Consider the following 22,161-nt stretch of genomic DNA (forward strand, 5'->3'; position numbering starts at 1 on the left):
ACACATGCTGTTGTACATCTATGGAGTTAATAGGGCAACTTAATGGGAATTGGTTCTCTGATTGATTCATTTGTATACACTCTGAGAAATTCCCAGATTCCAAATTTCATGCAACTGCCAAGACTATCTGTAGTTGGCAAAATCACACCCCTGCTAGAGCATGAGGCAAATCATAGTCAGCTGCTATGGACAATATGAAGTAGCGCCATATCCCACACCTGGGATTAAAGTGAAAACATATTCCCATATTTCTGTGTTCAAAGAAGCCATAATGCTCACTACAGCATTTTGTAGCCCTGTATAGCCCTGACTGTCCTATAACTCACTCTGTTGATCAGACTGGCCTTGATAGCCTTGAAGATCCACCTGCCTCTATCTCTGTCTTCCAATTGCTAGGATTAAAGGCCGGAACTACCACACATGGCCTAATTTTTTTAAAGGCATACTCATCCTACATGTATAAGTGTTTTGCTCACAGGTATGTTTGCATCATGCATATGCCTGGTACCCATGTAAGTCAGAAGAGAGTATCATATACCCTCAGACAATCACAGATCATTGTGATCCACCCCTTGTGAGGGCTAGGAATTGAGTCCAGGTCCTCTGCAAAAGCAAGTGTGCCTAAGTAGACCAGGATGCAAGATCTGCCTTCTGCCTTCTGAGTGTTGGGATTAAAGGCTTGTTACCACCCTGCTAGAACGATCATTCTTTAAAGGAGACTGAAAATTGAGATGAAGGGCCAGGGAAGATTCCTTTGAAACAATTTCAAAACCTTGAAATCAGAGTTCTGATCTGTAATTTGTCTGGCTTTACATTCATTTGTATGAACATGGTTTCTGCAAGACATAGTCTACCTAGTGAAAACCATGCCCTGTAACTTAGACGTGAATTCCCCGAAGTAGGGGAAAGAAGCTGAGAGTACTACCTGCTAAAGGTACGAGATGACTCTAGAGAAGTGGTTCTCAACCTGTGAGTCGTGACCTCCATCAGGGGAGGGGAGTTACCTCTGACTATTGGAAAACACATTTATGACTCATAATAGTGAAGTTATAAAGTAGCAATGAAAATGGTTTACCCCAATCTATTTTTCTAACTGCTGGCCTGGCTATGTCCCCAGTAGTATACCACAAATACTTGCTGTTTCTCCTGACCATGTGCTCATGATCCATCTCCTTTCCTTCTCACCCCTCCTCCCCATCCCACCCGTGTCCACTCTTTATCTCTCCTTTGCAACCTCCAACCAGGTAACTGAGAATCCACCTACCTCTCATCCCTCCAGTAGTTGGCTGTGCCATTTCTATTTAACCAATAGTTTTAAATTAGGGAACAAGGCTTGCACAACAAAAGCTGGTAAACGTGAGGACTCACTCATAAGCAACCAGACCTTCAGGTACAGAATTTAGTATTACAATTCATAGCAACAGACCAAACCTCAACAGTTGGGAGGTCACCAGAAAAAGAACATGAGGGGTTGTATTAGAAAAGTTGAGAACCACTGCCTTAAAGAGCCCTCTGACAGAATTTAGTATACCTGGCAGTGAGGGACATTCTGAACTGGGCTGTGTCCAGAAGCAGGATCATTCTGAATTCAGATAAGAAAACAGCAAAGGTTCTCCACACTTTGACTTTGTTGAAGGCTTGAAAGTCTGGGATAAAATAGACTTTGCTGCCCACCCCACTAATTTATAGATACAAAACCAGCGTTAGAAAGAAGAACTTATGTTGGGTTGGTTTGTCTGGGTTTTGGTCATTCTTTGATTCAGAATCTCCCTGTAGCCATGGGTGGTTTGGAACTCACCATGTAGATCAGGTTGGATTTGAACTCACAGAGGTCTGCCTGACTCAGCCTTCCAAGTGCTGGGCTTAAAAGTGTGTACCCCGCCGGGTGGTGGTGGCACACACCTTTAATCCCAGCACTTGGGAAGCAGAAGCAGGCAGATTTCTGAGTTCGAGGCCAGCCTGATCTACAGAGTGAGTTCCAGGACAGCCAAGGCTATACAGAGAAACCCTGTCTCGAGAAAAAAAAAAAAAAAAAGTGTGTGTGCCCCCCAACATCTGCTTAAGTGTATGAATTTCAGTGGTCACTTGAAATCTTGAAGGAACCATGCTGGTATAAATTAATATGAAGTGGAAATGGCTACAAGTTAGACCTCTGAATACGTCAAGGTTTGGTTGAGCAAAGGAAATTGTTTAGTAAATGCTGAAAATGGTTGTTTGGCAGTGGAATTGATGAAAGTTTAAAGACTTTGGAGGATCTAAGTGACTGTGGGTATATGCCCATGTGCATCTGGTTTTGGCTATTTAGCCTTGTTAAATGTATAAATAACCCATATGTCTTGCCACAGTTACTAGGTAATAGTTGATGGGTCCCAAGAGTTATACTATAAAATAGATTACTGATTAAGCAAATGGTTGAGTAATTTCTATCATTTGCTAAATAGCTTTATTTTGAACTGGTGAGATGGCTCAGCAGCTAAGGATGTTTGCTTTCAGTCCTGACCATCTGATTTTGATCCCCATGACCCACATGGTGGGAGAGAAAGAACTGACTTTTGCAAGCTGCCCTCTGTCTTCCACATACATGCAAATTCATACACATAAATCCTTTTTGAAAATCCAAACTTAGGTTGTTGATGGGCTCACTCTGCTGTTAAAAGCACGCACCACTTTTGTAGAGGACCCGGCACCCACGTCAGTTGGCTAACGGGTTTGTAAAGTCAAGTTATGGGGGAGGGAGGTGGGAAACAGACGTCCTCTTCTAGTTTTCTTGGGCACTACACGCAATGGTGCATATACATGTGCCCAAGCACACATGTGCACACACGCACACATACATTAAATATTTAAAATTATTAATTCAGTTCCTTTGTACTTGATTTACCTTTTTCTGCATTCCTGCTTCCATGCTTTTTATAGAATTGCTTCTTGAACTGGGTGGGGATTAGTTACGTTGAGTTTGTCCTAGTGTCACGTTTGAAAAGCTTTTCTTTTCCAAGATTTTTATAAAGACAGTGGAGGTTGGAGAGCTGAAGGTGAATAGTGATAATCAGCAGAATTAAATAAGGGGAATCCCATCCCATAATCAGCCTCCAAACCCTGACACCATTGCATAAACTAGCAAGATTTTGCTGAAAGGACCCTAATATAGCTGTCTCTTGTGAGACTATGCCGGGGCCTAGCAAACACAGAAGTGGATGCTCACAATCAGCTATTGGATGGATCACAGGGCTCCCAATGGAGGAGCTAGAGAAAGTAGCCAAGGAGCTAAAGGGATCTGCAACCCTATAGGTGGAACAACATTATGAACTACCCAGTACCCCGGAGCTCTTGACTCTAGCTGCATATGTATCAAAAGATGGCCTAGTCGGCCATCACTGGAAAGAGAGGCCCATTGGACATGCAAACTTTATATGCCCCAGTACAGGGGAACTCCAGGGCCAAAAAGGGGGAGTGGGTGAGTAGGGGAGTGGGGGGAGGGGGACTTTTGGGATAGCATTGGAAATGTAAATGAGGAAAATGCCTAATAAAAAATATAAAAAATAATAATAATAATAATAAGGGGAATCCCTAAACTCAGGACTATGCAAATGATCTGGAAGGGAGGTCCGCTGGGGTTAAGGCAGGCCCTGCAGATCCCGTGAACTGTAGACCCAAGCAGTCCCTGACGTGCTCTGGGGAAAGCGCTGTTTATCCCAATCTTCCACAGAAAGCAGGGAAAGCATCGTGGTTCGAAGATTTTTGGCTTAGGGTATGCCAAGGACTTTCAAAAGTCTGAAGTCCGGTTTCCTTACTCCATGGCACTTCCGCTCGGGGAAGGCAAGGACTCTGAAAATTCTGGGAAATGTAGTTCATGACCCTCCCATCCCCGGGATGATAAGATAACTTCCGCTGCAGGTGGGGGGGGGGGGCTGAGAGGCCATCCTTCCGGTTGGGAAATGTAGTTTGGGAATCCTCAGTGTGCAAGATCCTCTGCAGGAGACTGCAGGAGACTGTTCTCCCCGCAACCTTCGGGAATTCTGGGAAGTGTAGTCCTGGCTGCCTATGCGGGAAGAGTCACTTCCGCCCCAGGTGTGTGAGGCCTTGTTCCGTTCCTTTCAGAAAGGTGAGCCCTCCCCTTTACTGACCCCTCCCGAGTGTGAGCGATCCTTTTCAGGTTGCCCTGGGTGATAGCCACCAGGCTTGTATCCTGGGTAAGGAAGTCTGCCTCGGAAAGGTAGAACGTGAACTTACTTTGGAAGAGCATGCCCGAGTGTGCTGCGATTGCACACACTGACTCAGGCCTGGCCCGGGGCTGTCAGTCACCTGGATGGAGGGTCTCCTGGGCGATGGGCACCCCCAGCCGCCTCCCTAGCTCTGGTCACGATGCCATCTCCCAGCAGTGGAGTTCAGACTCTCCATCTCTGCCTCCATGCTTTCCACCACGCCTTGGTACCTATCCAAGAGTGATCTAGAGTTTCCTGCAAGGCTCAAAACTGCTGACGCGCGGTAGGAAATGGGACATTTACTATCGGTGCTTTCCAATTTCAGAGAAGCTGGACGCTTTAGTGACCCACGGATGGTCTCAGAGCTCCTGCTGTAGGGTCTCTGGACCCAGCCTGTCCCCATTATCAAAGTCCTTAATGACTTGTTTTGTTTTTGTTGAGACAATCGTTCCCAGCTTTGTGTGCAGTGTCCACTGTGCCTTACGGGGGCCGGGAGAGGTGTTAGCTGAAGTCCGGTTTCTCCGAGCAAGTTGTCTTCTTAATCCTTTATATAAAAAGTGCTGCAGGGGAAAGAGGCATCAGAGAACGTGGTAGTGGTGCAGTCGTTTGAATGAGAAATGACCCCGTAGGGTCCAACCTTTGGATGCCAGGTCCACAGTTTAGAGGGCGGGGTGCTGTTTCTGGAGGTTTGGCTGGTGTGGCCTTGCTGGAGAAATACGTCATGGGGCGGGGTCAGCCTCCAAGGTGTTTGCTCGCTATGCTTGAGTTTCAGAAGGGAGCTCTCAGCTTCTTGCTCCTGTTGACAAGTCTGCCACCTGCCATGCTGTCCCTACTATTATGGAACTGAAAGCCAAAATAAACGCTTTCTTCCACACCTTATTCATGGTGTTTGATCACAGCAACAAAAAGTAACTAATACACAGGGGTAGACCTTAGCATCCTTCTGTCAATCTGTCTGTTCTGAGGAGTGAGGCTCTCTTTACTCATTAGCAGATCCACTTATGAAGTTACCCTAATATTTTTTAATTAATTCTGGACGGGATAGAGAAATGCTTGGACATAAAGAATAAGTATGAAATATAAACATTTAAAACTAAATGCTGTACGGGTTCTATCCAAATTAATAAATATAACTCTTAAAAGAGCTTTATTGGATGTGGAGTCATCATTATTTTTATCACTTCTATTTAAGGAAAAAAATAAAATTTGTTTTTTAGAACATAGGTTAAAAATTTACTGATTGTACCAAAAAATATAAAATTATTATCATTATATCCTGTGTTCCTAGGTAATTATATTTCTTTATAGTCTACTTATTTTCTTAATCGTATACGCTACAGTTACTTCTACAATCATATTTGCAGATAACACTACAGAATCATTTTTTACAATCGTATTTGCACTAGCCATACTGAAATGGCTCAGCCTGCAAAGGCACTTGCCACCAAGCCTGACGTCCTGAATTTGATCCTTAGGACTCATATGGTGGAAGAAGAGAATTGTTGTAGATACACACACCCACAAATAAATAGATTTAAAAAAAAAAAAAAAACAGTGGAATTGGGAATGGAGAGGTGATTAACAATCAGCATTGTTTCTGCTTGCAGAGGCCCCAGGTTCGAGTCCCAGAACCCACAGGTGACTCGTAGCTACCTGTAACTCCAGTTCCCAGGGAGCTAGACAAGCAGGCAGATACTTAAAAGTAAATAAAAATTAATATATATAGTGCACTGTTGAAGTCCTCAACCTGTATATTAAAACAAAACAAACAAACAAACAAAACAAACAACAACAACAAAACCCAAACATGTGCCTGGCCCTAGGTTCAATCCCCAGTCCTGTGTGAAAGAAAAAGCATAAAATGTATATCTTTCTTAGGTAGAGATTTTATTATCTATAGCAGAGCACATACACCACCACCACCACCCCCAAAAAAAAAGACTTCTGGATTTCACAAGCAGTATTAAAATGGTGATAGTAAACATGCCGGGGGCCCTAGAAACGGCTCCAGGTAAAGGAGCCTGCTGCCAAGCCTGCTGCCCCGAGTTCAATCCCCAAGACCCACGTGGTGAAAGGAGGGAACCACCTCCCATACACATGCTGTATGTATGTGTGTAAGTGTGTATGTGGCCAGGTAGTAAGTAAATACAATTTAACTTTAGCTGAGTGGTAGTAGCACACACCTTTAATCCCAGCACTCAGGAGGCAGAGGCAGGTGGATCTCTGACTTCAAGGCCAGCCTGGTCTACAGGGAAAGTTTCAGGACAGCCAGGGCTACACAGAGAAACCCTGTCTTGAAAAAAAACAGAACAAAAAACTTCTTTCAGTTTTAACAAACTAAAACACTGTGAAAAGTAAGACATGTTTGTTGCAATGCAAGATCAACAGCTAAGCAGAAACAGAAATTCTGGAGCTAGAGTAAGAAGTTAAGAGATAAAATGAGGGCTGGACAGACGGCTCAGAGGTTAAGGAGCACTGACTGCTCTTCCGAAGGTCCTGAGTTCAATTCCCGGCAACCACATGGTGGCTCACAGCCATCCATAATGAAATCTGACACCCTCTTCTGGAGTGTCTGAAGACAGCTACAGTGTACTTACATATAATAAATAAATCTTTAAAAAAAGAGAGAGAGAGATAAAATGAAGGAAATAGTAAAAATAAATAAATAATAGATTCCCTTAGTGAAGCAGTCAAGAAATGAGAGAAATAAAGTCAGGGAGGACAAATGGAACAGGAATACAGTGGTGGCCTGGACCCCATCCACATCAGCAGTTACTGGATGCAACTGTTAGGATAATACTCTGATAAACAGCAGCCTAAAAGAGAAAAAGATGTATTTCAACTTAGAGTTCCAGGTTATAGTCCATCATTGTGGGGAAGTCAGGAACTTGAAGCAGCTGATCCATCACACACAGAATCAAGAGCAGAGAGAAATGTATGCCTGCATGCATGCATGCTTGCTTGCTTGCTTGCTTGTGTTCAGCTTAGTTTCTCTACATTTGTCCAGTTCAGAACCCCTTGCCTAGGGAGCGGTGCCTCTTACAGTGGCCTGGGTCTTCCCATATCAAGTAGTTAAGACAATTCCACATAGATAATGCCCATGTACTAAGACAGATGATTCATTGTTGAGATTATGTTTCCAGGTGATTCTAGTTGATAATTAAAGCCATCTATCACACTAATAAATCAAATACATAGGTTAAAAAGATTACAGGTTGGCACTAGTCGTGGTGGCATACACCTTTTATTTCCAGTACTTGGAATAGGCAGGCAGATCTCTGAATTACAAACCAGCTTGGTCTACATGGTGAGTTCTAGGCCAGCCATAGTGAGACTTTGTCTCAAAACTAAACAAAATAAAAACCAACCAACCAATATATCAGTATATATTGTATATTGTATTATATATGTGCATGTGTGTGTGTCTGTATTGCACACTCTGAAACCCGTTCACTCTTAACATGAGGCATCTATCTGCACACATGTGCTCCACTATGTCTTCCTGACAGTTCTCCATGACAGAGCTCAAATACAGCTTCTCTGCTCATAAGTCATTTGTATCCCCGTATTTCGTTATAGACAAAGAGAAGAACCAACACAAAGGCGGAACACAGAGTGGTTTTGTTAGTATAAGGCACAGGAGACTCCAAGACTGTTGTCACCTGTGGCTGCCATTGCACAGTTTGCCCTGTTAGACATGACAATCCCAAAAGCATAATCACAGAACATCACATGAAGGACAACGGACAGGCCAGAGGGATCTCAGCACTGTTCTCAGTGAACAGCGCACGAGTGCACTGAAAACAGTGCGGATACCATGGCCGTAACAATGCTGTTAACCACTAGATCCCATTCACACTTCTAGAACCTACCAAGAAACTACCAACTTTACATCTTCTTCAGGTTCATTGTTTGTGCTGGGCCAAATTTGCTGGTGTCTCTGATGCTGATCTCAGACCTGTCTCCCATTCAAGCTGCACATCTTAGGGCACAGGAACTGTACAGAGTTCCCATCATGCCTCTTGCCTGGTGCAGGGATGGGCAGAGAAAAATTAGCATCACCTGTTTGTCATGGGTGTGCCCTTCAACTCAAATATATTCAACCTCTTTGAAAATGGGTGTGACTGAAGCCCCCCTCTTGTCCCTGTCCCTGGGCAGTCTTGGTGGGATGCTAGAGAATGTAGCCTTTTTAGAAAGTAGAAAAGGTGATGTGTATGGATTTGTAATGACTAACCTAAATACATACACTGTTAAGAGACAAAGGCTGGTGTGTGCACTGTTAACTTGAGTGGTGACAAGCGTGGTTTTTATCAGTTGCTAACACGTTTGATGTTTATTATACACTATCTCTAACACTTTGTGCACATGCCCTGGTTCCTTCTTCCAAATCAGACTCGGTATTTTTGTGTGCATATTTGTGTAATGCATGCATATGTATTTTGGGGACAAAAACCCATGTAAGTGCAGCGACAGGAGCAAGAGGAGAACATCAGATGTCCTGCTCTATCACTGCTTAATTCTCTTGAGACAGTCTCTCACTGAACTTGGAGCAAGGCTAGTAGTGTCCAGCAAGCCCCAGCAGTCCTGCCTGCACCTCCCAGAGGCATACAGTCAGGGATGTCTTTTCACAGGGATGCTAAGGATTAGGTTTGGTTACTTATTCTTGGGCAGCAAGACCTCCTAACCACTGAGCTGCCCCCCCCCCCACCCACTCCCCTGCCACTTAGTTATGTGCCATGCTCCTCACACACAAGAAATGTGTCCTATGGTCAGAGTTCTCCATGCTAATGTGGTACCTAGAGGCCTGGAGGGCTTAGCCAATAGGCGTCATTTCCCAGACATTCCTCCCTGCAAAAGGTATTTAATCTCAGTTCCACCCTGAGAAGTGGGTATGGTACATTACACATCCATTTTCTGCCATGAACAGCCAATAAACTGTTTAGAACCATGGGGAGCCATGGAGAAGGCATTCTACTACAGAGCCGCAACAGCTTAATTCTCCAGTAGCCGGCCTCTCCGCGCTCCCAGCCACAGCTGCTACCAAGCCTGCCTCTGCCAAGCTAAGGACAATCACCACTGGGACTAGCCAGAACTCCCCTTTCCCTCTGCCCTGGGCTATCTGCTAGAGTCTGAGAACTCACGGCCCTGGTCTCATAGTAAGCCTGGAGATCCCCGAACCAGCTCCTGCTTTCCCACATCTCAGACTCTGCTTTCCTACCCCTTCCGCGCAGCCCAACACCCGCCCTGGCGGTGGCATGGGATGAGCACAAACTCCCTGTGCGGCTCTAGGCCGTGTCCAGCGGTGTGTGTGTACATAAGCACAATCAGAGGACAACCTGCAGGAGCCAGTCCTCTCCTTCCATGTGGGCCCTGGAGGTTAAGCTCAGGTCGTCAAACTTGGCAGCAAACAACCCTACCTGCTGAGCCATCACAGCCCAGCACCAGGTTCTGAACACAGGCATTTTGTCCATTGCTGCTACTTGGAAGCAATATATTTCTCCACCCTCCTTCACCACATTTCCTAGGACAAGAGTGAACACACTGGGAGATGGCCAGCATGTACTAAGGGCAGCTGGGAAAGCTGGTCCTGCTTACAGCCTATGGCGGGACATCCTGGGACTCCTAGGATGTGGTGCGCATGCCCGGGCTTCCAGGAGTGTGTAGAATGCGTGCGCATGCCCCACTGTGCAGCATGTGCATGTGGCTGCATGCAGAGGGGAGAGGCATCTTGATCTCACCTGGACAAAGGTGTGTTTTCCCTCTCTCAAGGCGTCTGTCACTCTGCCCTGCCTTCCCAGGTCTCCATCATTTCCTAGAAAAAGGGAGGAGAAAATGACCAAATTGCAGGTGAGTTGATTTTCATTTCTGCCGTTATGTTCCCTCATGCCTCAGAGTGGTCACACTGTTACCCCGTGAGGAATGGCAGCAGGTACCGGGCTGTGTATGTATTAGGTGCGAAGAAAATTCTTCTTTTGTTTATTGTAAAACATATTTGTTTATTCATGAGCACTCATGCCACGGTGTGCTTGTTGAAGTTAGAGGACAACTTCCGGGAGCCTAGTCCCTGGCTTCTGCCATGTTGGTTCTGGGATAGAATGCAGGTAGCCAGGCTTAGGGCAGGTGCCTTTACCTGCCCAGCCACCTTCTCTGCTCTTTTCTGTTCAGTTTGAGTCGCTCCCTCTATGGGGATTAAGTTAATCTTCCTTCCTTTCTATCTTCCTTCCTTCCTTCCTTCCTTCCTTCCTTCCTTCCTTCCTTTCTTTCTTTTCCTTTTTTCTTTTTGAACTAGGGTCTTACCATGTAGTCTGGGCTAGCCCCATCATCTGCCTCATATGCCTGAGTGCTGTGAAGACAGACACATCATTTTAATTTTGTAAATAAACAATGTAAAAGAGAAAAGTTTAAAAACCACACGCATCACTATGTTACTTACAGCCCCCGCTCCCCCCACCCCCGGCCAGGGACATTTAAAGCCACATTCCTGGCGACATTTGCTGTGGTACGGCATGAAATTGGGCATCATTTCCAGTTAAAACAGTGTGTGTTTAAAATCTTCTGATGCTGTCAGTGAACTGCGATGACCCCACCCACTGTATTAAACTATTCCCCACCCACACAGTTTCAAATTTTGGGGGCATCCCACAGTTTAGTGTTGCCACCTATGGAGAACCCTAACTTAAAAAACAGCTTTGGGCTGGAGAGATGGCTCAGTGGTTAAGAGCACTGACTGCTCTTCCAGAGGTCCTGAGTTCAATTCCCAGTAACCACATGGTGGCTCACAACCATCTGTAATGAGATCCAATGCCCTCTTCTGGTGTGTCTGAAGACAGCTACAGTTTACTCACAATAAATAAATAAATAAATAAATAAATAAATAAATAAATCTTAAAAAATAAATAAATAAAAAACAGCTTTGGGGTTGGCCATGTAGCCCAGGGTACAGCACTTGCCTGGCATTTGGCAAAACCCCAACATTCATTCCTAGCACTACACAGTAATGAGAATGAAATGATTAAAGGCAGTCTGAGAGACTATCACTTGTGCATAACCTTCTAAAGACTCAAAGCTGTGTGTCTGAATATACATACATACATACATACATACATACATACATACGCATGCATACACACATGCTTATGTACCCGTGCATCTATATCCCTTAAGTGAGAGCTAACATACTTTATTGTCCTTTATTTTACTTTATTTTAAAGATTATGTATTTTTATTTTATGTATATGAGTGTCTTGCCTGCATGTGCAACATGTGTGTGCCTGGTATCCATAGAGGCCAGAAGAGGGCATCCGATCCCCTGGAGCTGGAGTTTCAGATGGTTCTGAGCCACCATGTTGTTGGTAGGAAGCAAATCTTGGTTCTCTGCAAGAATAGGCAGTGCTCTTAACCACTGAGCCCCTAGGTTCTTTGATTATAGTCTCTGGCACTCCGGAGTGTCCATAAGTGCATGTATGTACATGTGTGCATGTATGCACATGTGCGTGTACATGTTCACCATTTATGCCTAATTGAATGTAAAAGTTCTTAGCACTTCAGGGCATGGTCACTCTCCATCCATTATCTCATTCACAAGTCTGAACAACAGAGTGAGGCCAGGATCCTTCACACTTCTCCATGAGACGAGTGATTCCTGTTCACACAGGAAGAGGAGTGTTCACACTGTCCTGTGTTTACATGGAGGAGGAGTGTTCACACTGTTCCATGTTCACATGGAGGAGGAGTGTTCACACTGTTCCATGTTCACATGGAGGAGAAGTGTTCACACTGTTCCATGTTCACATGGAGGCAGAGTGTTCACACTGTTCCATATTCACATGGAGGAGGAGTGTTCACACTGTTCCGTGTTCACATGGAGGATGAGTGTTCAGGCAGCTCTGAGGGCCTTGCTTTCTGGGTCAAGAGAGACAGGCTTGTTTGTGTGGAAAGGCTGAGTGAAAGACAGAGCACAAAGCAGAGGAGAGGAGATCAGAGCAGAGAAGAGGAGAACAGCAGAAGAGAGAGCAGGGCAGAGGAGAGGAGAGCAGGGCAGAGGAGAGGAGAACAGAGCAGATGAGAGGAGAGCAGGGCAGAGGAGAGGAGAGCAGAGGAGAGGAGAGCAGGGCAGAGGAGAGGAGAGCAGGGCAGAGGAGAGGAGAGCAGGGCAGAGCAGGGCAGAGCAGGGCAGGGGCAGAGCTCTCCCTCCATAGCCAAGAGCAAGATGCTCAGAAACTCCTGCAGAGCTGGTGCAGGCTTGAATAGACCTGCAGTATAAATATTTAGATTTCCTTAGAGCAAACCAGTATGCAAATGTTTACAATGTAAAAGGAAGTGAGAACAGTCATGTCTGACCAGTAGAAGAAGAAATCGTCATGGTGAGCAAGGGCCAGTGAGATGGCTCAGCGGGTAAAGGAGCTTGCCGCCAAGGCTGATGGCTGAGCTTAATCTACGGGACACACACCGTAGGCGAGAAACTGACTCCCCAGGTTGTCGTCTGTCCTCCACAAGTGCTCCGTGGGATGCATAAGCTCCGGGCCACACACAAATCAGTAAATAATGACACTGAGAAAGGAGAAAGAGTAAACATGGAGAGAGAATATGTACTACTTATGTGATTTAATCAGAGAGCTCCAGGTTCAGTGGGAATATGCTGTCTTATGGGAGGAGAAGGAGGGGAGATGGTTTGTTCAGCAGATAAAAACATTTGCCACACGGCCTTGAGTTCAACCCTTGGGAGCTGTGTACAAAGCCAGATGTGGTGGTGTCCATCTGTAACCCCAGCATTGCTGTGGTGAGATGGTAGGAGGGTACAGGAGAACCAGCAGGAATCCAGCAGGCAAGCTGGCCCTGAGTACACGGTACAGCAGAAACAGCAAGAGAGACTGCACGCTGCTCCGTTCTTCTGCAAGGCTGATGGCTGGAGCCAGCTCCCAAAAGACCTCCACGTACAGGCCGTGCCATGCACTTCCAGGAGACATACCTATGTATGCACACAAAATGATAGTCATAATTCTTTTGTAAGATGCGGAGAATAGAGAAAGACTGTGGTGTCAGCTTCTGGCCTCCAGACGCTCATGCACAGGTGTGGACATGTGCACATGCACCCTCACAGACATGTGTATATCCACATGCACGCGTGTCTTAGGGTTTTACTGCTGTGAACAGACACCATGACCAAGGCAACTCTTATAAGGATAACATTTAATTGGGGCTGGCTTACAGGTTCAGAGGTTCAGTCCATTGTCATCAAGGTGGGAGCATGGCAACATCCAGGCAGGCATGGCACAGGAAGAGCTGAGAGTTCTACATCTTCATCTGAAGGCTGCTAGTGGAAGACTGACTTCCAGGAAGCTAGGATGAGGGTCTAAAAGCCCACACCCACAGTGACACACCTACTCTAACAGGGCCACACCTTCTAATAGTGCCACTCCCTGGGCCAAGCATATACAAACCATCACAATATGCCACACACACATGAATGTGCATCCACACACATGCAGTGCACACACACACACATGCTCGCATGCACATGGATTTCCTTTGCTGTTTGGCCCTTATAGTGGATGGATCTAGCTAAGTAGAGGGCAGGCAAAAGCAAGAAATTCAACCTGAGAGGCTCAGAGTTCCCCCCGCCCCCCGGCTTCTCCTTTCATGTCTCCCCAGCACCACATCTTCTGTAGTCACAGCCTACGTGTGCTTGCTGTCACAGGAGATGGTGACCTTCAGGGATGTGGCTGTGGTCTTCAGCGAGGAGGAGCTGGGGCTGCTGGACGCTGCCCAGTGGAAGCTGTACCGAGAGGTGATGCTGGAGAACTTCAGGATGCTGCTCTCAGTGGGTGAGGACTGGGAGCTTGGGAGCACCTTAAGTTACTCTCTGTGCTTGGCTGTCTGGTTGGAAGCACGGAAGGTTCTCATGGCTCCTTCCAGGCAAACTCTGTCTTTGTGTCTCTGTGTATGGAAGTCCTGTTTGGTTTGTTGTTGTTGTTATTGTTGTTGTTGCCAGCTTGACACAAGCTAGAGTAGTGTGGGAGGAGAAACCTCACTTGAAAAAATGCACCTATCAAAATGGCTGGCCTATAGGCAAGCCTAGGTGGCATTTCCTTCATTAGTTACTGCTACTAAAGGGCCCAGCCCACTGTGGGCAGTGCCACCCCTGAGCCACCTCTGTGAGTGGCATAAGGAGGCAAGCTGAGCAAGTTATAAGGAACAAGCCATTGAGCAGCATCCCTCCATGGCTCTGCATTAGTCTCTACCTCCAGGTTCCTGCCGTGAGTTCCTGCCCTGGCTTCCCTTCATGATGGTCTATACACTGGAAGATGAAATAAACCCTTTCCTCCCCAAGTAGTCATCGTGTTTATTATGGCAACAGGAAGCAAACTAGGGCAGTGGGCACACTGGGCCCTTCAGCATTGGTTTATGGAAACCCATTCAGCATGTTGCCCAGCTTGCTTTGTTTTATAGGACGTCTAGCAGTGACTATTTGCCTAGAGGGCAAGCCTCTAGGAGTTGTTTTAAAAATATATTTAGTGTGTGTTGTAGTTAGGGTTTTACTGCTGTGAACAGACACCATGACCAAGGCAACTCTTATAAGGGAAAACATTTAATTGGGGCTGGCTTACAGGTTCAGAGGTTCAGTCTAGTATCATCCAGGCAGGCATGGTGCAGGAGGAGCTGAGAGTTCTATATCTTGATCCGAAGACATCAAGAAGGTTGGCATCCTCAGGCAGCTAGGAAGAAGATCTCCAAGCCCACCCCCACAGTGACACACTTCCTCCAACAAGGCCACACCTCCTAACAGTGCCATTCCCTGGGCCAAGCATATTCAAACCACCACAGTGTGTGTGTGTGTCCCTGGGCCAAGCATATTCAAACCACCACAGTGTGTGTGTGTGTGTGTGTGTGTGTGTGTGTGTGTGTGTGTAGCCTTGCATGTATGCCATGTGAATGCAGGTGCCCACAGAGGCCAGAGAGGGCATCAGATTTCCTAGAACTGGAGTTACAGGTAGTTGTGAACCACCATGTAGTTCTGGGAATCAAACCCTGAATCCTCTGGAAGAGTAGCCAGTGCTTTTTATTGCTGAACCATCTCTCCGGCTCTGTAGTCTTTTTTTTTTCTTCCTTCCTTCCTTCCTTCCTTCCTTCCTTCCTTTATATTTTTCTTTTTATTTGTTTTTGTTTCTTTGAGTCAGGGTCTCATATTGCCCAGGCTAGACTGTCTCAGACTTACTGTATAGCTGAGGATGACCTTGAACCTCTGCTGGTACGACAGACACACACCTCCATACCTAGGTGTGTGTGTGTGTGTGTGTGTGTGTGTGTGTGTGTGTGTGTTTAAGTCTAATTTTGACAAGGAAGACATCATCAAACTCTCGCTTTTTTTTTTTTTTTACATAGCACATCAGCCCTTCAAACCGGGTCTGATAGCCCAGCTGGAGAATGGAGAGCAGCTTTGGATGGTGGAGGCTGAAGCCCATGCAGGTGGGCTCTCGGGTGAGAATGGTGCATTGGGGAGAGTAGGTGGGGTGCTTTCCAGAACATACCAGCTCCCCTGCTCTCCATTTCATAAATGGTATAATTAATTTTAAAGTGTTTAGATTAAGCAGGCTGCTCAGATGGCTCTGGAGTAAAGGTGCTTGGCACCAAGCCTGAGGACCCGTGTTCCTTTCCTAGAGCCCGTGTGCTGGAAGGAAGGAATGAACTGACTCCCCCAAGTTGTCCTCTGACCTCCACTGACATGCCATGGCTTGAGTACACACACAGGCACATGCACGCATGCATGCACAGGCACACACACGCATGCACTACACACATGCACACACATTCACACATACACATGTATACGTGCACACACACAGACACACACATACACATGCACACACATTCACGCACACACTCATGCACACACATATATACAGACACACATGCACATGCACACATACTCACACACGAACAAATATGCACACACACATGCGCACACACAGAAGACAAAAAAACTTTGGGAATATCCTTTTCTTTTGTCCACTGGATCACCTGACAACCCATGGTAAAGCTACAGTGACATGCGTAAAGTTCACTAGATCTTTTGAATGGGGCCATATTTAATATCCAGATTCTATTAGAAACCCCAGAACTTAAGGTACCCAGAGAGCCTCAGTTTTGTTGCTCCTATGTGTGTGTCAGAGGCTTTGAAAGACACCATAGAAACAGCATGACATGCCAGTGTCCCACTGTGAACAGTGTGAGATGCGGCAGGCTAATTGCAGTTAGGTGCTCACTTGTGCATTTGTCTGGATTCTCTTCCTCCTCGTAGGAAGAAGAAATGGACATGCTGTGGAGAACGCTGAAGACGTGGAAGTAAACTCCCTTTGTCCCGAGGACCTCTCCTTCTGTCAGACCTGGCCGTGGGGTGCATGCACATTACCCAGTGGTCAAGAGTTCATAAAAAGATGCCAAGGGAGTAATGGTGAATCTCAGAGCCAAGAAGCTTCCCCTCGCCTGGTGTGGGCAGGAATGCCCATGCAGATTTCTGAAGACGGGAATTACGGATTGCCTCCTGCACACGAAGACTCTGCTTCTATGAAAAATCAAGAGTTTCCTCCTCCAAGATCCCAGCAGTCTCAGGGGGAACCATATCTCGGCAGGCCATGTGTGACATGCCAGTGGAAAGGTCAGCAAACATCCATAAGAAATCACTTCTGTAGGTATGGCAGTGTCTGCTGGTCCCCCTACCACAGTGACAATGAGGAGCTATACAGCAAAGGAAAAAGCTATGGTTTCCATGACGACAGAGGAAAGACGGTGAAGGTATTATTACTTAATCAGGACTTTATTGAATTAGGGCCAGAGCCCTGCCCACGTACCAAGAACAGAGAAGCCTGGGGCCATGACAATGACCACAGCTCTCACACACATCAGCAGTGCCACTCAAGAGGGAAGCCGTGTACACGGAGTCTGTCTGGAGAGGGCTGTGGTGATAGGTCAGCCCTCCACGGTCATCCAGGTCTTGAGGCAGGAGATGAAGGTGCTGATGGGAGCCCACCTCTGCAGTCTTCTCCAAGAGTGTGTATGGAGCAAGTGCCACGCGAGTGCAGTGGGAATGTCCACTATGGTTCCCCTCTTAACACTTGTGGGTGTGCCCACCCAGGCAACACCTCCCAGACATGCAGCATCCCCAAGCAAGCTGTTGGTAGTCCTGTCCACTGCAATAGTACCTTTAGGGCCCATCCTAGGGAAGAGCCCAATAATTATGAGGAGAATAGGAATGTTTTTAATCAGAGTTCATGTCTTCAAGTTAGTCGGAAAATCGGTGCTGAAGAGAAGCTATGTCAAGGTGTGGAGTGTAGAAAAAATTTCACACACTGCTCAAGTCTGAACATTCCACACAGAGTCCCTGTGGAGGAGACTCTCTGTAACCCTGATTGTGGTAACCACTTCAGTTTGCCTCCACATTTTCAGGACTTTCCAGGAGTGCGTGCCAGGGAACAACCACACAATCGTTTGTGCCGTACAGGCTTCAGTCAAACTTTGTGCCTTCAAGGCCATCAGAAACTCCACATTCGAGAAAAGCCTTCTCATAGAGAGGGTGGAAGTGGCTGTAACTGGAGTTCCACCCCCAAGGATCCTCAGAAACAGAAACTGCACAAATGCAATGCCTGTGGGAAGGGCTTCAGTCACAGATCAGTTCTGGACATTCATCACAGAATCCACACAGGAGAGAAGCCATACAAGTGTGAGGAGTGTGGGAAGGGCTTCAGCCGGAGTGCATACCTGCAAGGCCACCAGAGAGTTCACACAGGAGAGAAACCATACAAGTGTGAGGAGTGTGGGAAGGGCTTCAGCCGGAGTTCACACCTGCAAGGCCACCAGAGAGTTCACACAGGAGAGAAACCATACAAGTGTGAGGAGTGTGGGAAGGGCTTCAGCTGGAGCTTTAACCTTCAAATCCATCAGCGGGTTCACACTGGAGAGAAACCCTATAAATGTGGAGAGTGTGGCAAAGGCTTCAGTAAGGCCTCAACTCTCCTGGCCCACGAGAGAGTCCACACAGGAGAGAAACCTTACCAGTGTCATGAGTGCGGCAAGAACTTTAGTCAGAAATCCTACCTTCAAAGCCATCAGAGTGTCCACTCTGGAGAGAGACCACATATATGTGAGGTGTGTGGGAAGGGCTTCAGTCAGAGAGCATATCTACAAGGTCACCTGAGAGTCCACACTCGAGTAAAACCCTACAAATGTGAGGTGTGTGGGAAGGGCTTCAGTCAGGGTTCACGCCTTGAAGCACACCAGAGGGTCCACACAGGGCGAAAACCATTCAAATGTGAGACCTGCACAAAGGGATTCAGTGAGAGTTCCCGCCTCCAGGCACATCAGAGGATCCATGAGGAAGGAAGACCCTACAAATGTGACCAGTGTGGTAAGGGCTTCAGTGGCTATTCCAGTCTCCAAGCCCATCACCGAGTCCACACTGGGGAGAAGCCATACAAATGTGAGGTGTGTGGGAAGGGCTTCAGTCAGAGATCGAATCTCCAAGCTCATCAGCGCGTGCACACAGGAGAGAAACCGTACACGTGTGATGCGTGTGGTAAGGGTTTCCGTTGGAGCTCAGGCCTTCTGATCCATCAAAGGGCCCATAGCAGTGATACATTCTACAGGAGTGGAGAGTGTGGGAGCAGTTATCCACCTGAGAACCTATGCAGAAATGAAGGCCTGTAAGATGCCTTTCTGGTTTTTTTGTTTTTGTTTTAATGGAGACATACTGTTTGTACCCACCATGAACACTGACAGTGGTTGGGAACCACACAGCAGAGAGCTCTAATGAAAGGGCTCTACTGAGATTTCGAAACCTCAACAAGCTATGGCGGAGAACCAAGAACTTCCCAACGCCGCACAGTTCAGCGGGGATTAACAAAAGAATGATATCTATGTCTGCTAGAACATAAGCTTGGTGATAGAGGAACATGCCTGCTGCCAAGGCTGCCGGAGCGTGGCTGGAGAGATGGCTCAGCAGTGACGAACGCTGGCTGCTTTTGAAGAGGACCACTACATGGCAGCTGTCTGACCCCTTCCTGGTGCCCAGACGTATGTGCAGGCAAAAGACTCACAGAAAAATAAATACATAAAATGGACCCATGCTGCTCCTTTATAACTTAACATATCACTCAGTGCTCTTTGCTCGATGAGTAAAAAATTATGCAAAGAAACAACACTTGAAACTATTAAATTTATTTCAGAATGGATTAGGAGAGATCTTATCAAGATAGGAAAGATAGCTTATATCAGTGCAAATAAATGAGTTCCATTTGAAATATAGGACCTTCAGGAATATTTTCATCTGCAATAACCACAGTTTGGCTAGTTAGCATCCCCTTGTCTTGTCCTAGGCAGACAGGTGCACAATTCCTTCTTCTATAGGGTGCACTGTCAAGGCTGGCTGTGTGTGTCTGTGTGCATGTGTGCCTGCACATGAATGCAATGTCTATGGAGGACAGAAGAGCATTTTGGATCCCCTAGAAGTGAGTTGTGCTAGGAACCGAGCTCTGGTCCTCTGCAAGGTCAACGGATGCTTCTAGTTGCTGACATCTCTCCTCTTGCTCCTGCATTTCTTGTCAGCCACCACTCGCAGGAGAGTATTGTGCAAGCTTGTGGTGGTTTCATCAGCCAGGGTGCTCTGAGTTCTGAGTAACAGAAAGTTCAGAACTATTTGGACTAGTCACAGTATTTGTACAAATGCAACAATAAGAGAAGGCAAGGCTTGGGCTGGGTCAGGCTCTGGCCTTCCTGTTGTTTTCTTAATTCTCTCACATGGATCTCTTCATGCAAGCTCTTGTCTTCCAGTTGCTTATGAAATGGCAGAATTGTGTGCCCCACCCCTGCCCTCCCAACCAAAGTACAAATGCTGTCTCAATGGTGTGTGGCTGAGTAGGCCTCTCTGACCTTCAGTCAAAATAGACCAAAGAGGCAAAAAGGGAGACCATTGCTGGACCTTCAGACAACTAGACTGACCCTGGTACAAACAATGGGGAGTTATCCTGAGAAAAGGGAAACCTACAGTCAGAGAATCCTTCTGTGGTATATATATATATACACATACACAGCAATGGCCCCAAATTAAAGGAACATCAGGGACACTTGAAAAAAAGTCCCTAAGCACTCCCATTCTGACCATAACAGTGATATTCTTAAGATAATGACTACAAGAGAGTAACGAAAACCAGGAGGTGGTGGTGCATGCCTTTAATCCCAGCATTCAGGAGGCAGTGGCAGGTGCATATCTTAAGTTTGAGGCAAGCCTGGTTTACAGATAGAGTTCCAGGTCATCCAGAACTACACAGAGAAACCCTGTCTTGCAATTATATTCTATCCCTATCTATCTATCTATCTATCTATCTATCTATCTATCTATCTATCTATCTATCTATCTATCTATCTATCTAGACCCAATTCCAGCCTAATTCCTGGCCAGATCCATTACAATACTCTGGCAAAGCAGGTGCACCCATTTCCAGGCAAAAGCACCAATTCTGACTCGTAGCTGTCTCCAAGCTATGTAGCCTTTGCTTGAGAAGTGAGGACGATCTATTGCTAGGAGACAGCAGGCAAATAACTACAATGACAATTAGGAAAGACTGTGTTCTGGCATTATCAGGGAATTGTGTAGTCCAAGCTTGCCTCAAACTTGCTGTATGAGATTAGCCATGACTAATCATTGTATTCAAGGTTCTAGGAAAAGACTGGGCAGTTGTGGTATAAGTCTTTAGTCCCAGCACTCAGGAGGCAGAGGGAGGTGGATCTCTATGAATTCCAGGCCAGCCTGGTCTACAGAGTGAGTTCTAGGACAGCCAGGGCCATACAGAGAAACCCCACCTCAGTTAAAAAAAAAATCTAAGTCTGACATGGTGGTATACATACAATTTGGAGGTTTAGGCAAGAAGATCATGAATTCCAGGCCAGCTTGGGCTTCAAAGTGAGACTCTGTCTCAACAACTACAAAAATTATGCTTAACATAGCTGAAAAATATTATCAGAGAACTTCACTATAGGTCAATAGGAATAACCCAACTAGTCCAGGAATGTAGGTGCATGCCTTCGATCCCAGCACTTGGAAGGTGGAACAAGAAGGTTTAGGAGTTCGGAGCTTTTCTCAACCACAGAGCAAGTTTGAGGCTAGCCTGGTCTACCTGAGTTTTAATTTAAAATTTTAATTTCAGATGCACAGCTGTCACTGACCATGCCACAACTTTTGTGGTGGGCTAGCTCACTGCAAGCCATGTGTGAATTTTGTATCTTTGTAATTTCATTATACTTTCAGAGGTTATTTTGCTGACTTTGTGTGATGCCAGCAAGCTGTATTATATATATGTATATATACACTCATACATGTTTCTATGGAGAGTTACATGTCACCTGTCCTTAGAAACCCCCACACAAACAACTCACAGGCTCCTTGCTACTGAGGAAAACTTGAGATCAGGGATGACTGGACTCATTAAATTTGATGTTTATTGGACACATTTCCAAATGGAGGAGAGAACTTCCAGTTCTGGTTTGGTTTCTGTTACTGTGATAATCACTGAACAAAACCATCTTGGGCTGGACCTGCCAATCATAGTCAATCTCTGAAGGAAGCCTGAGTAGGAACCATGGGGGAACACTGCCAACAGGCTTGCTGCTGTCCATGGATTGCTAGGTGTTTGTTTGTTTGTTTGTTTGTTTGTTTGTTTGTTGAGATAGAGCTCTGGCTGTCCTGGAATTCACTGTGTAAACCAGTCTGGGCTCAAATTCACAGATTCCTCCATCCTCTGCCTCCCGAGTGCTGGGATCAAAAGCCAGTCCTGACTGCTCAGCTTGCCTTTTTATATACCTGCGGACCATTTGCCCAGGGCTGGCACCGTTTACAGTGAGTTGGGCCCCTCCCACATCAACCACTAATAATGAAAATGCTTCATAAACTTGCATACAGCCCAGTCTCATG

General features: G+C 46.2%; 1 protein-coding gene across 1 annotated transcript; it reads left to right on the forward strand.

Moving 5' to 3' along the window:
- Positions 1-3,985: 3,985 nt before the first annotated feature.
- Positions 3,986-19,618, forward strand: Zfp112 (zinc finger protein 112). Its single transcript, NM_021307.2, has 5 exons — positions 3,986-4,102; positions 10,001-10,049; positions 13,900-14,026; positions 15,585-15,680; positions 16,501-19,618. Exons 2-5 carry the CDS (start codon positions 10,035-10,037, stop codon positions 18,900-18,902), a joined length of 2,640 nt encoding a protein of 879 aa, NP_067282.2. The 5' UTR covers positions 3,986-4,102; positions 10,001-10,034; the 3' UTR covers positions 18,903-19,618.
- Positions 19,619-22,161: the final 2,543 nt, after the last annotated feature.

This window comes from Mus musculus, chromosome 7, assembly GCF_000001635.26.
Source record: "Mus musculus strain C57BL/6J chromosome 7, GRCm38.p6 C57BL/6J".
Lineage (NCBI taxonomy): Eukaryota > Metazoa > Chordata > Mammalia > Rodentia > Muridae > Mus > Mus musculus.

Bases quoted from the DNA above. Each gene is read 5' to 3' on its own strand.
- Zfp112 (NM_021307.2), top strand. The intron at 14,027-15,584 runs GTGAGGACTGGG...TTTTTTACATAG, and splicing joins CAGGATGCTGCTCTCAGTGG to CACATCAGCCCTTCAAACCG. The intron at 15,681-16,500 runs GTGAGAATGGTG...TCCTCCTCGTAG, and splicing joins CCATGCAGGTGGGCTCTCGG to GAAGAAGAAATGGACATGCT.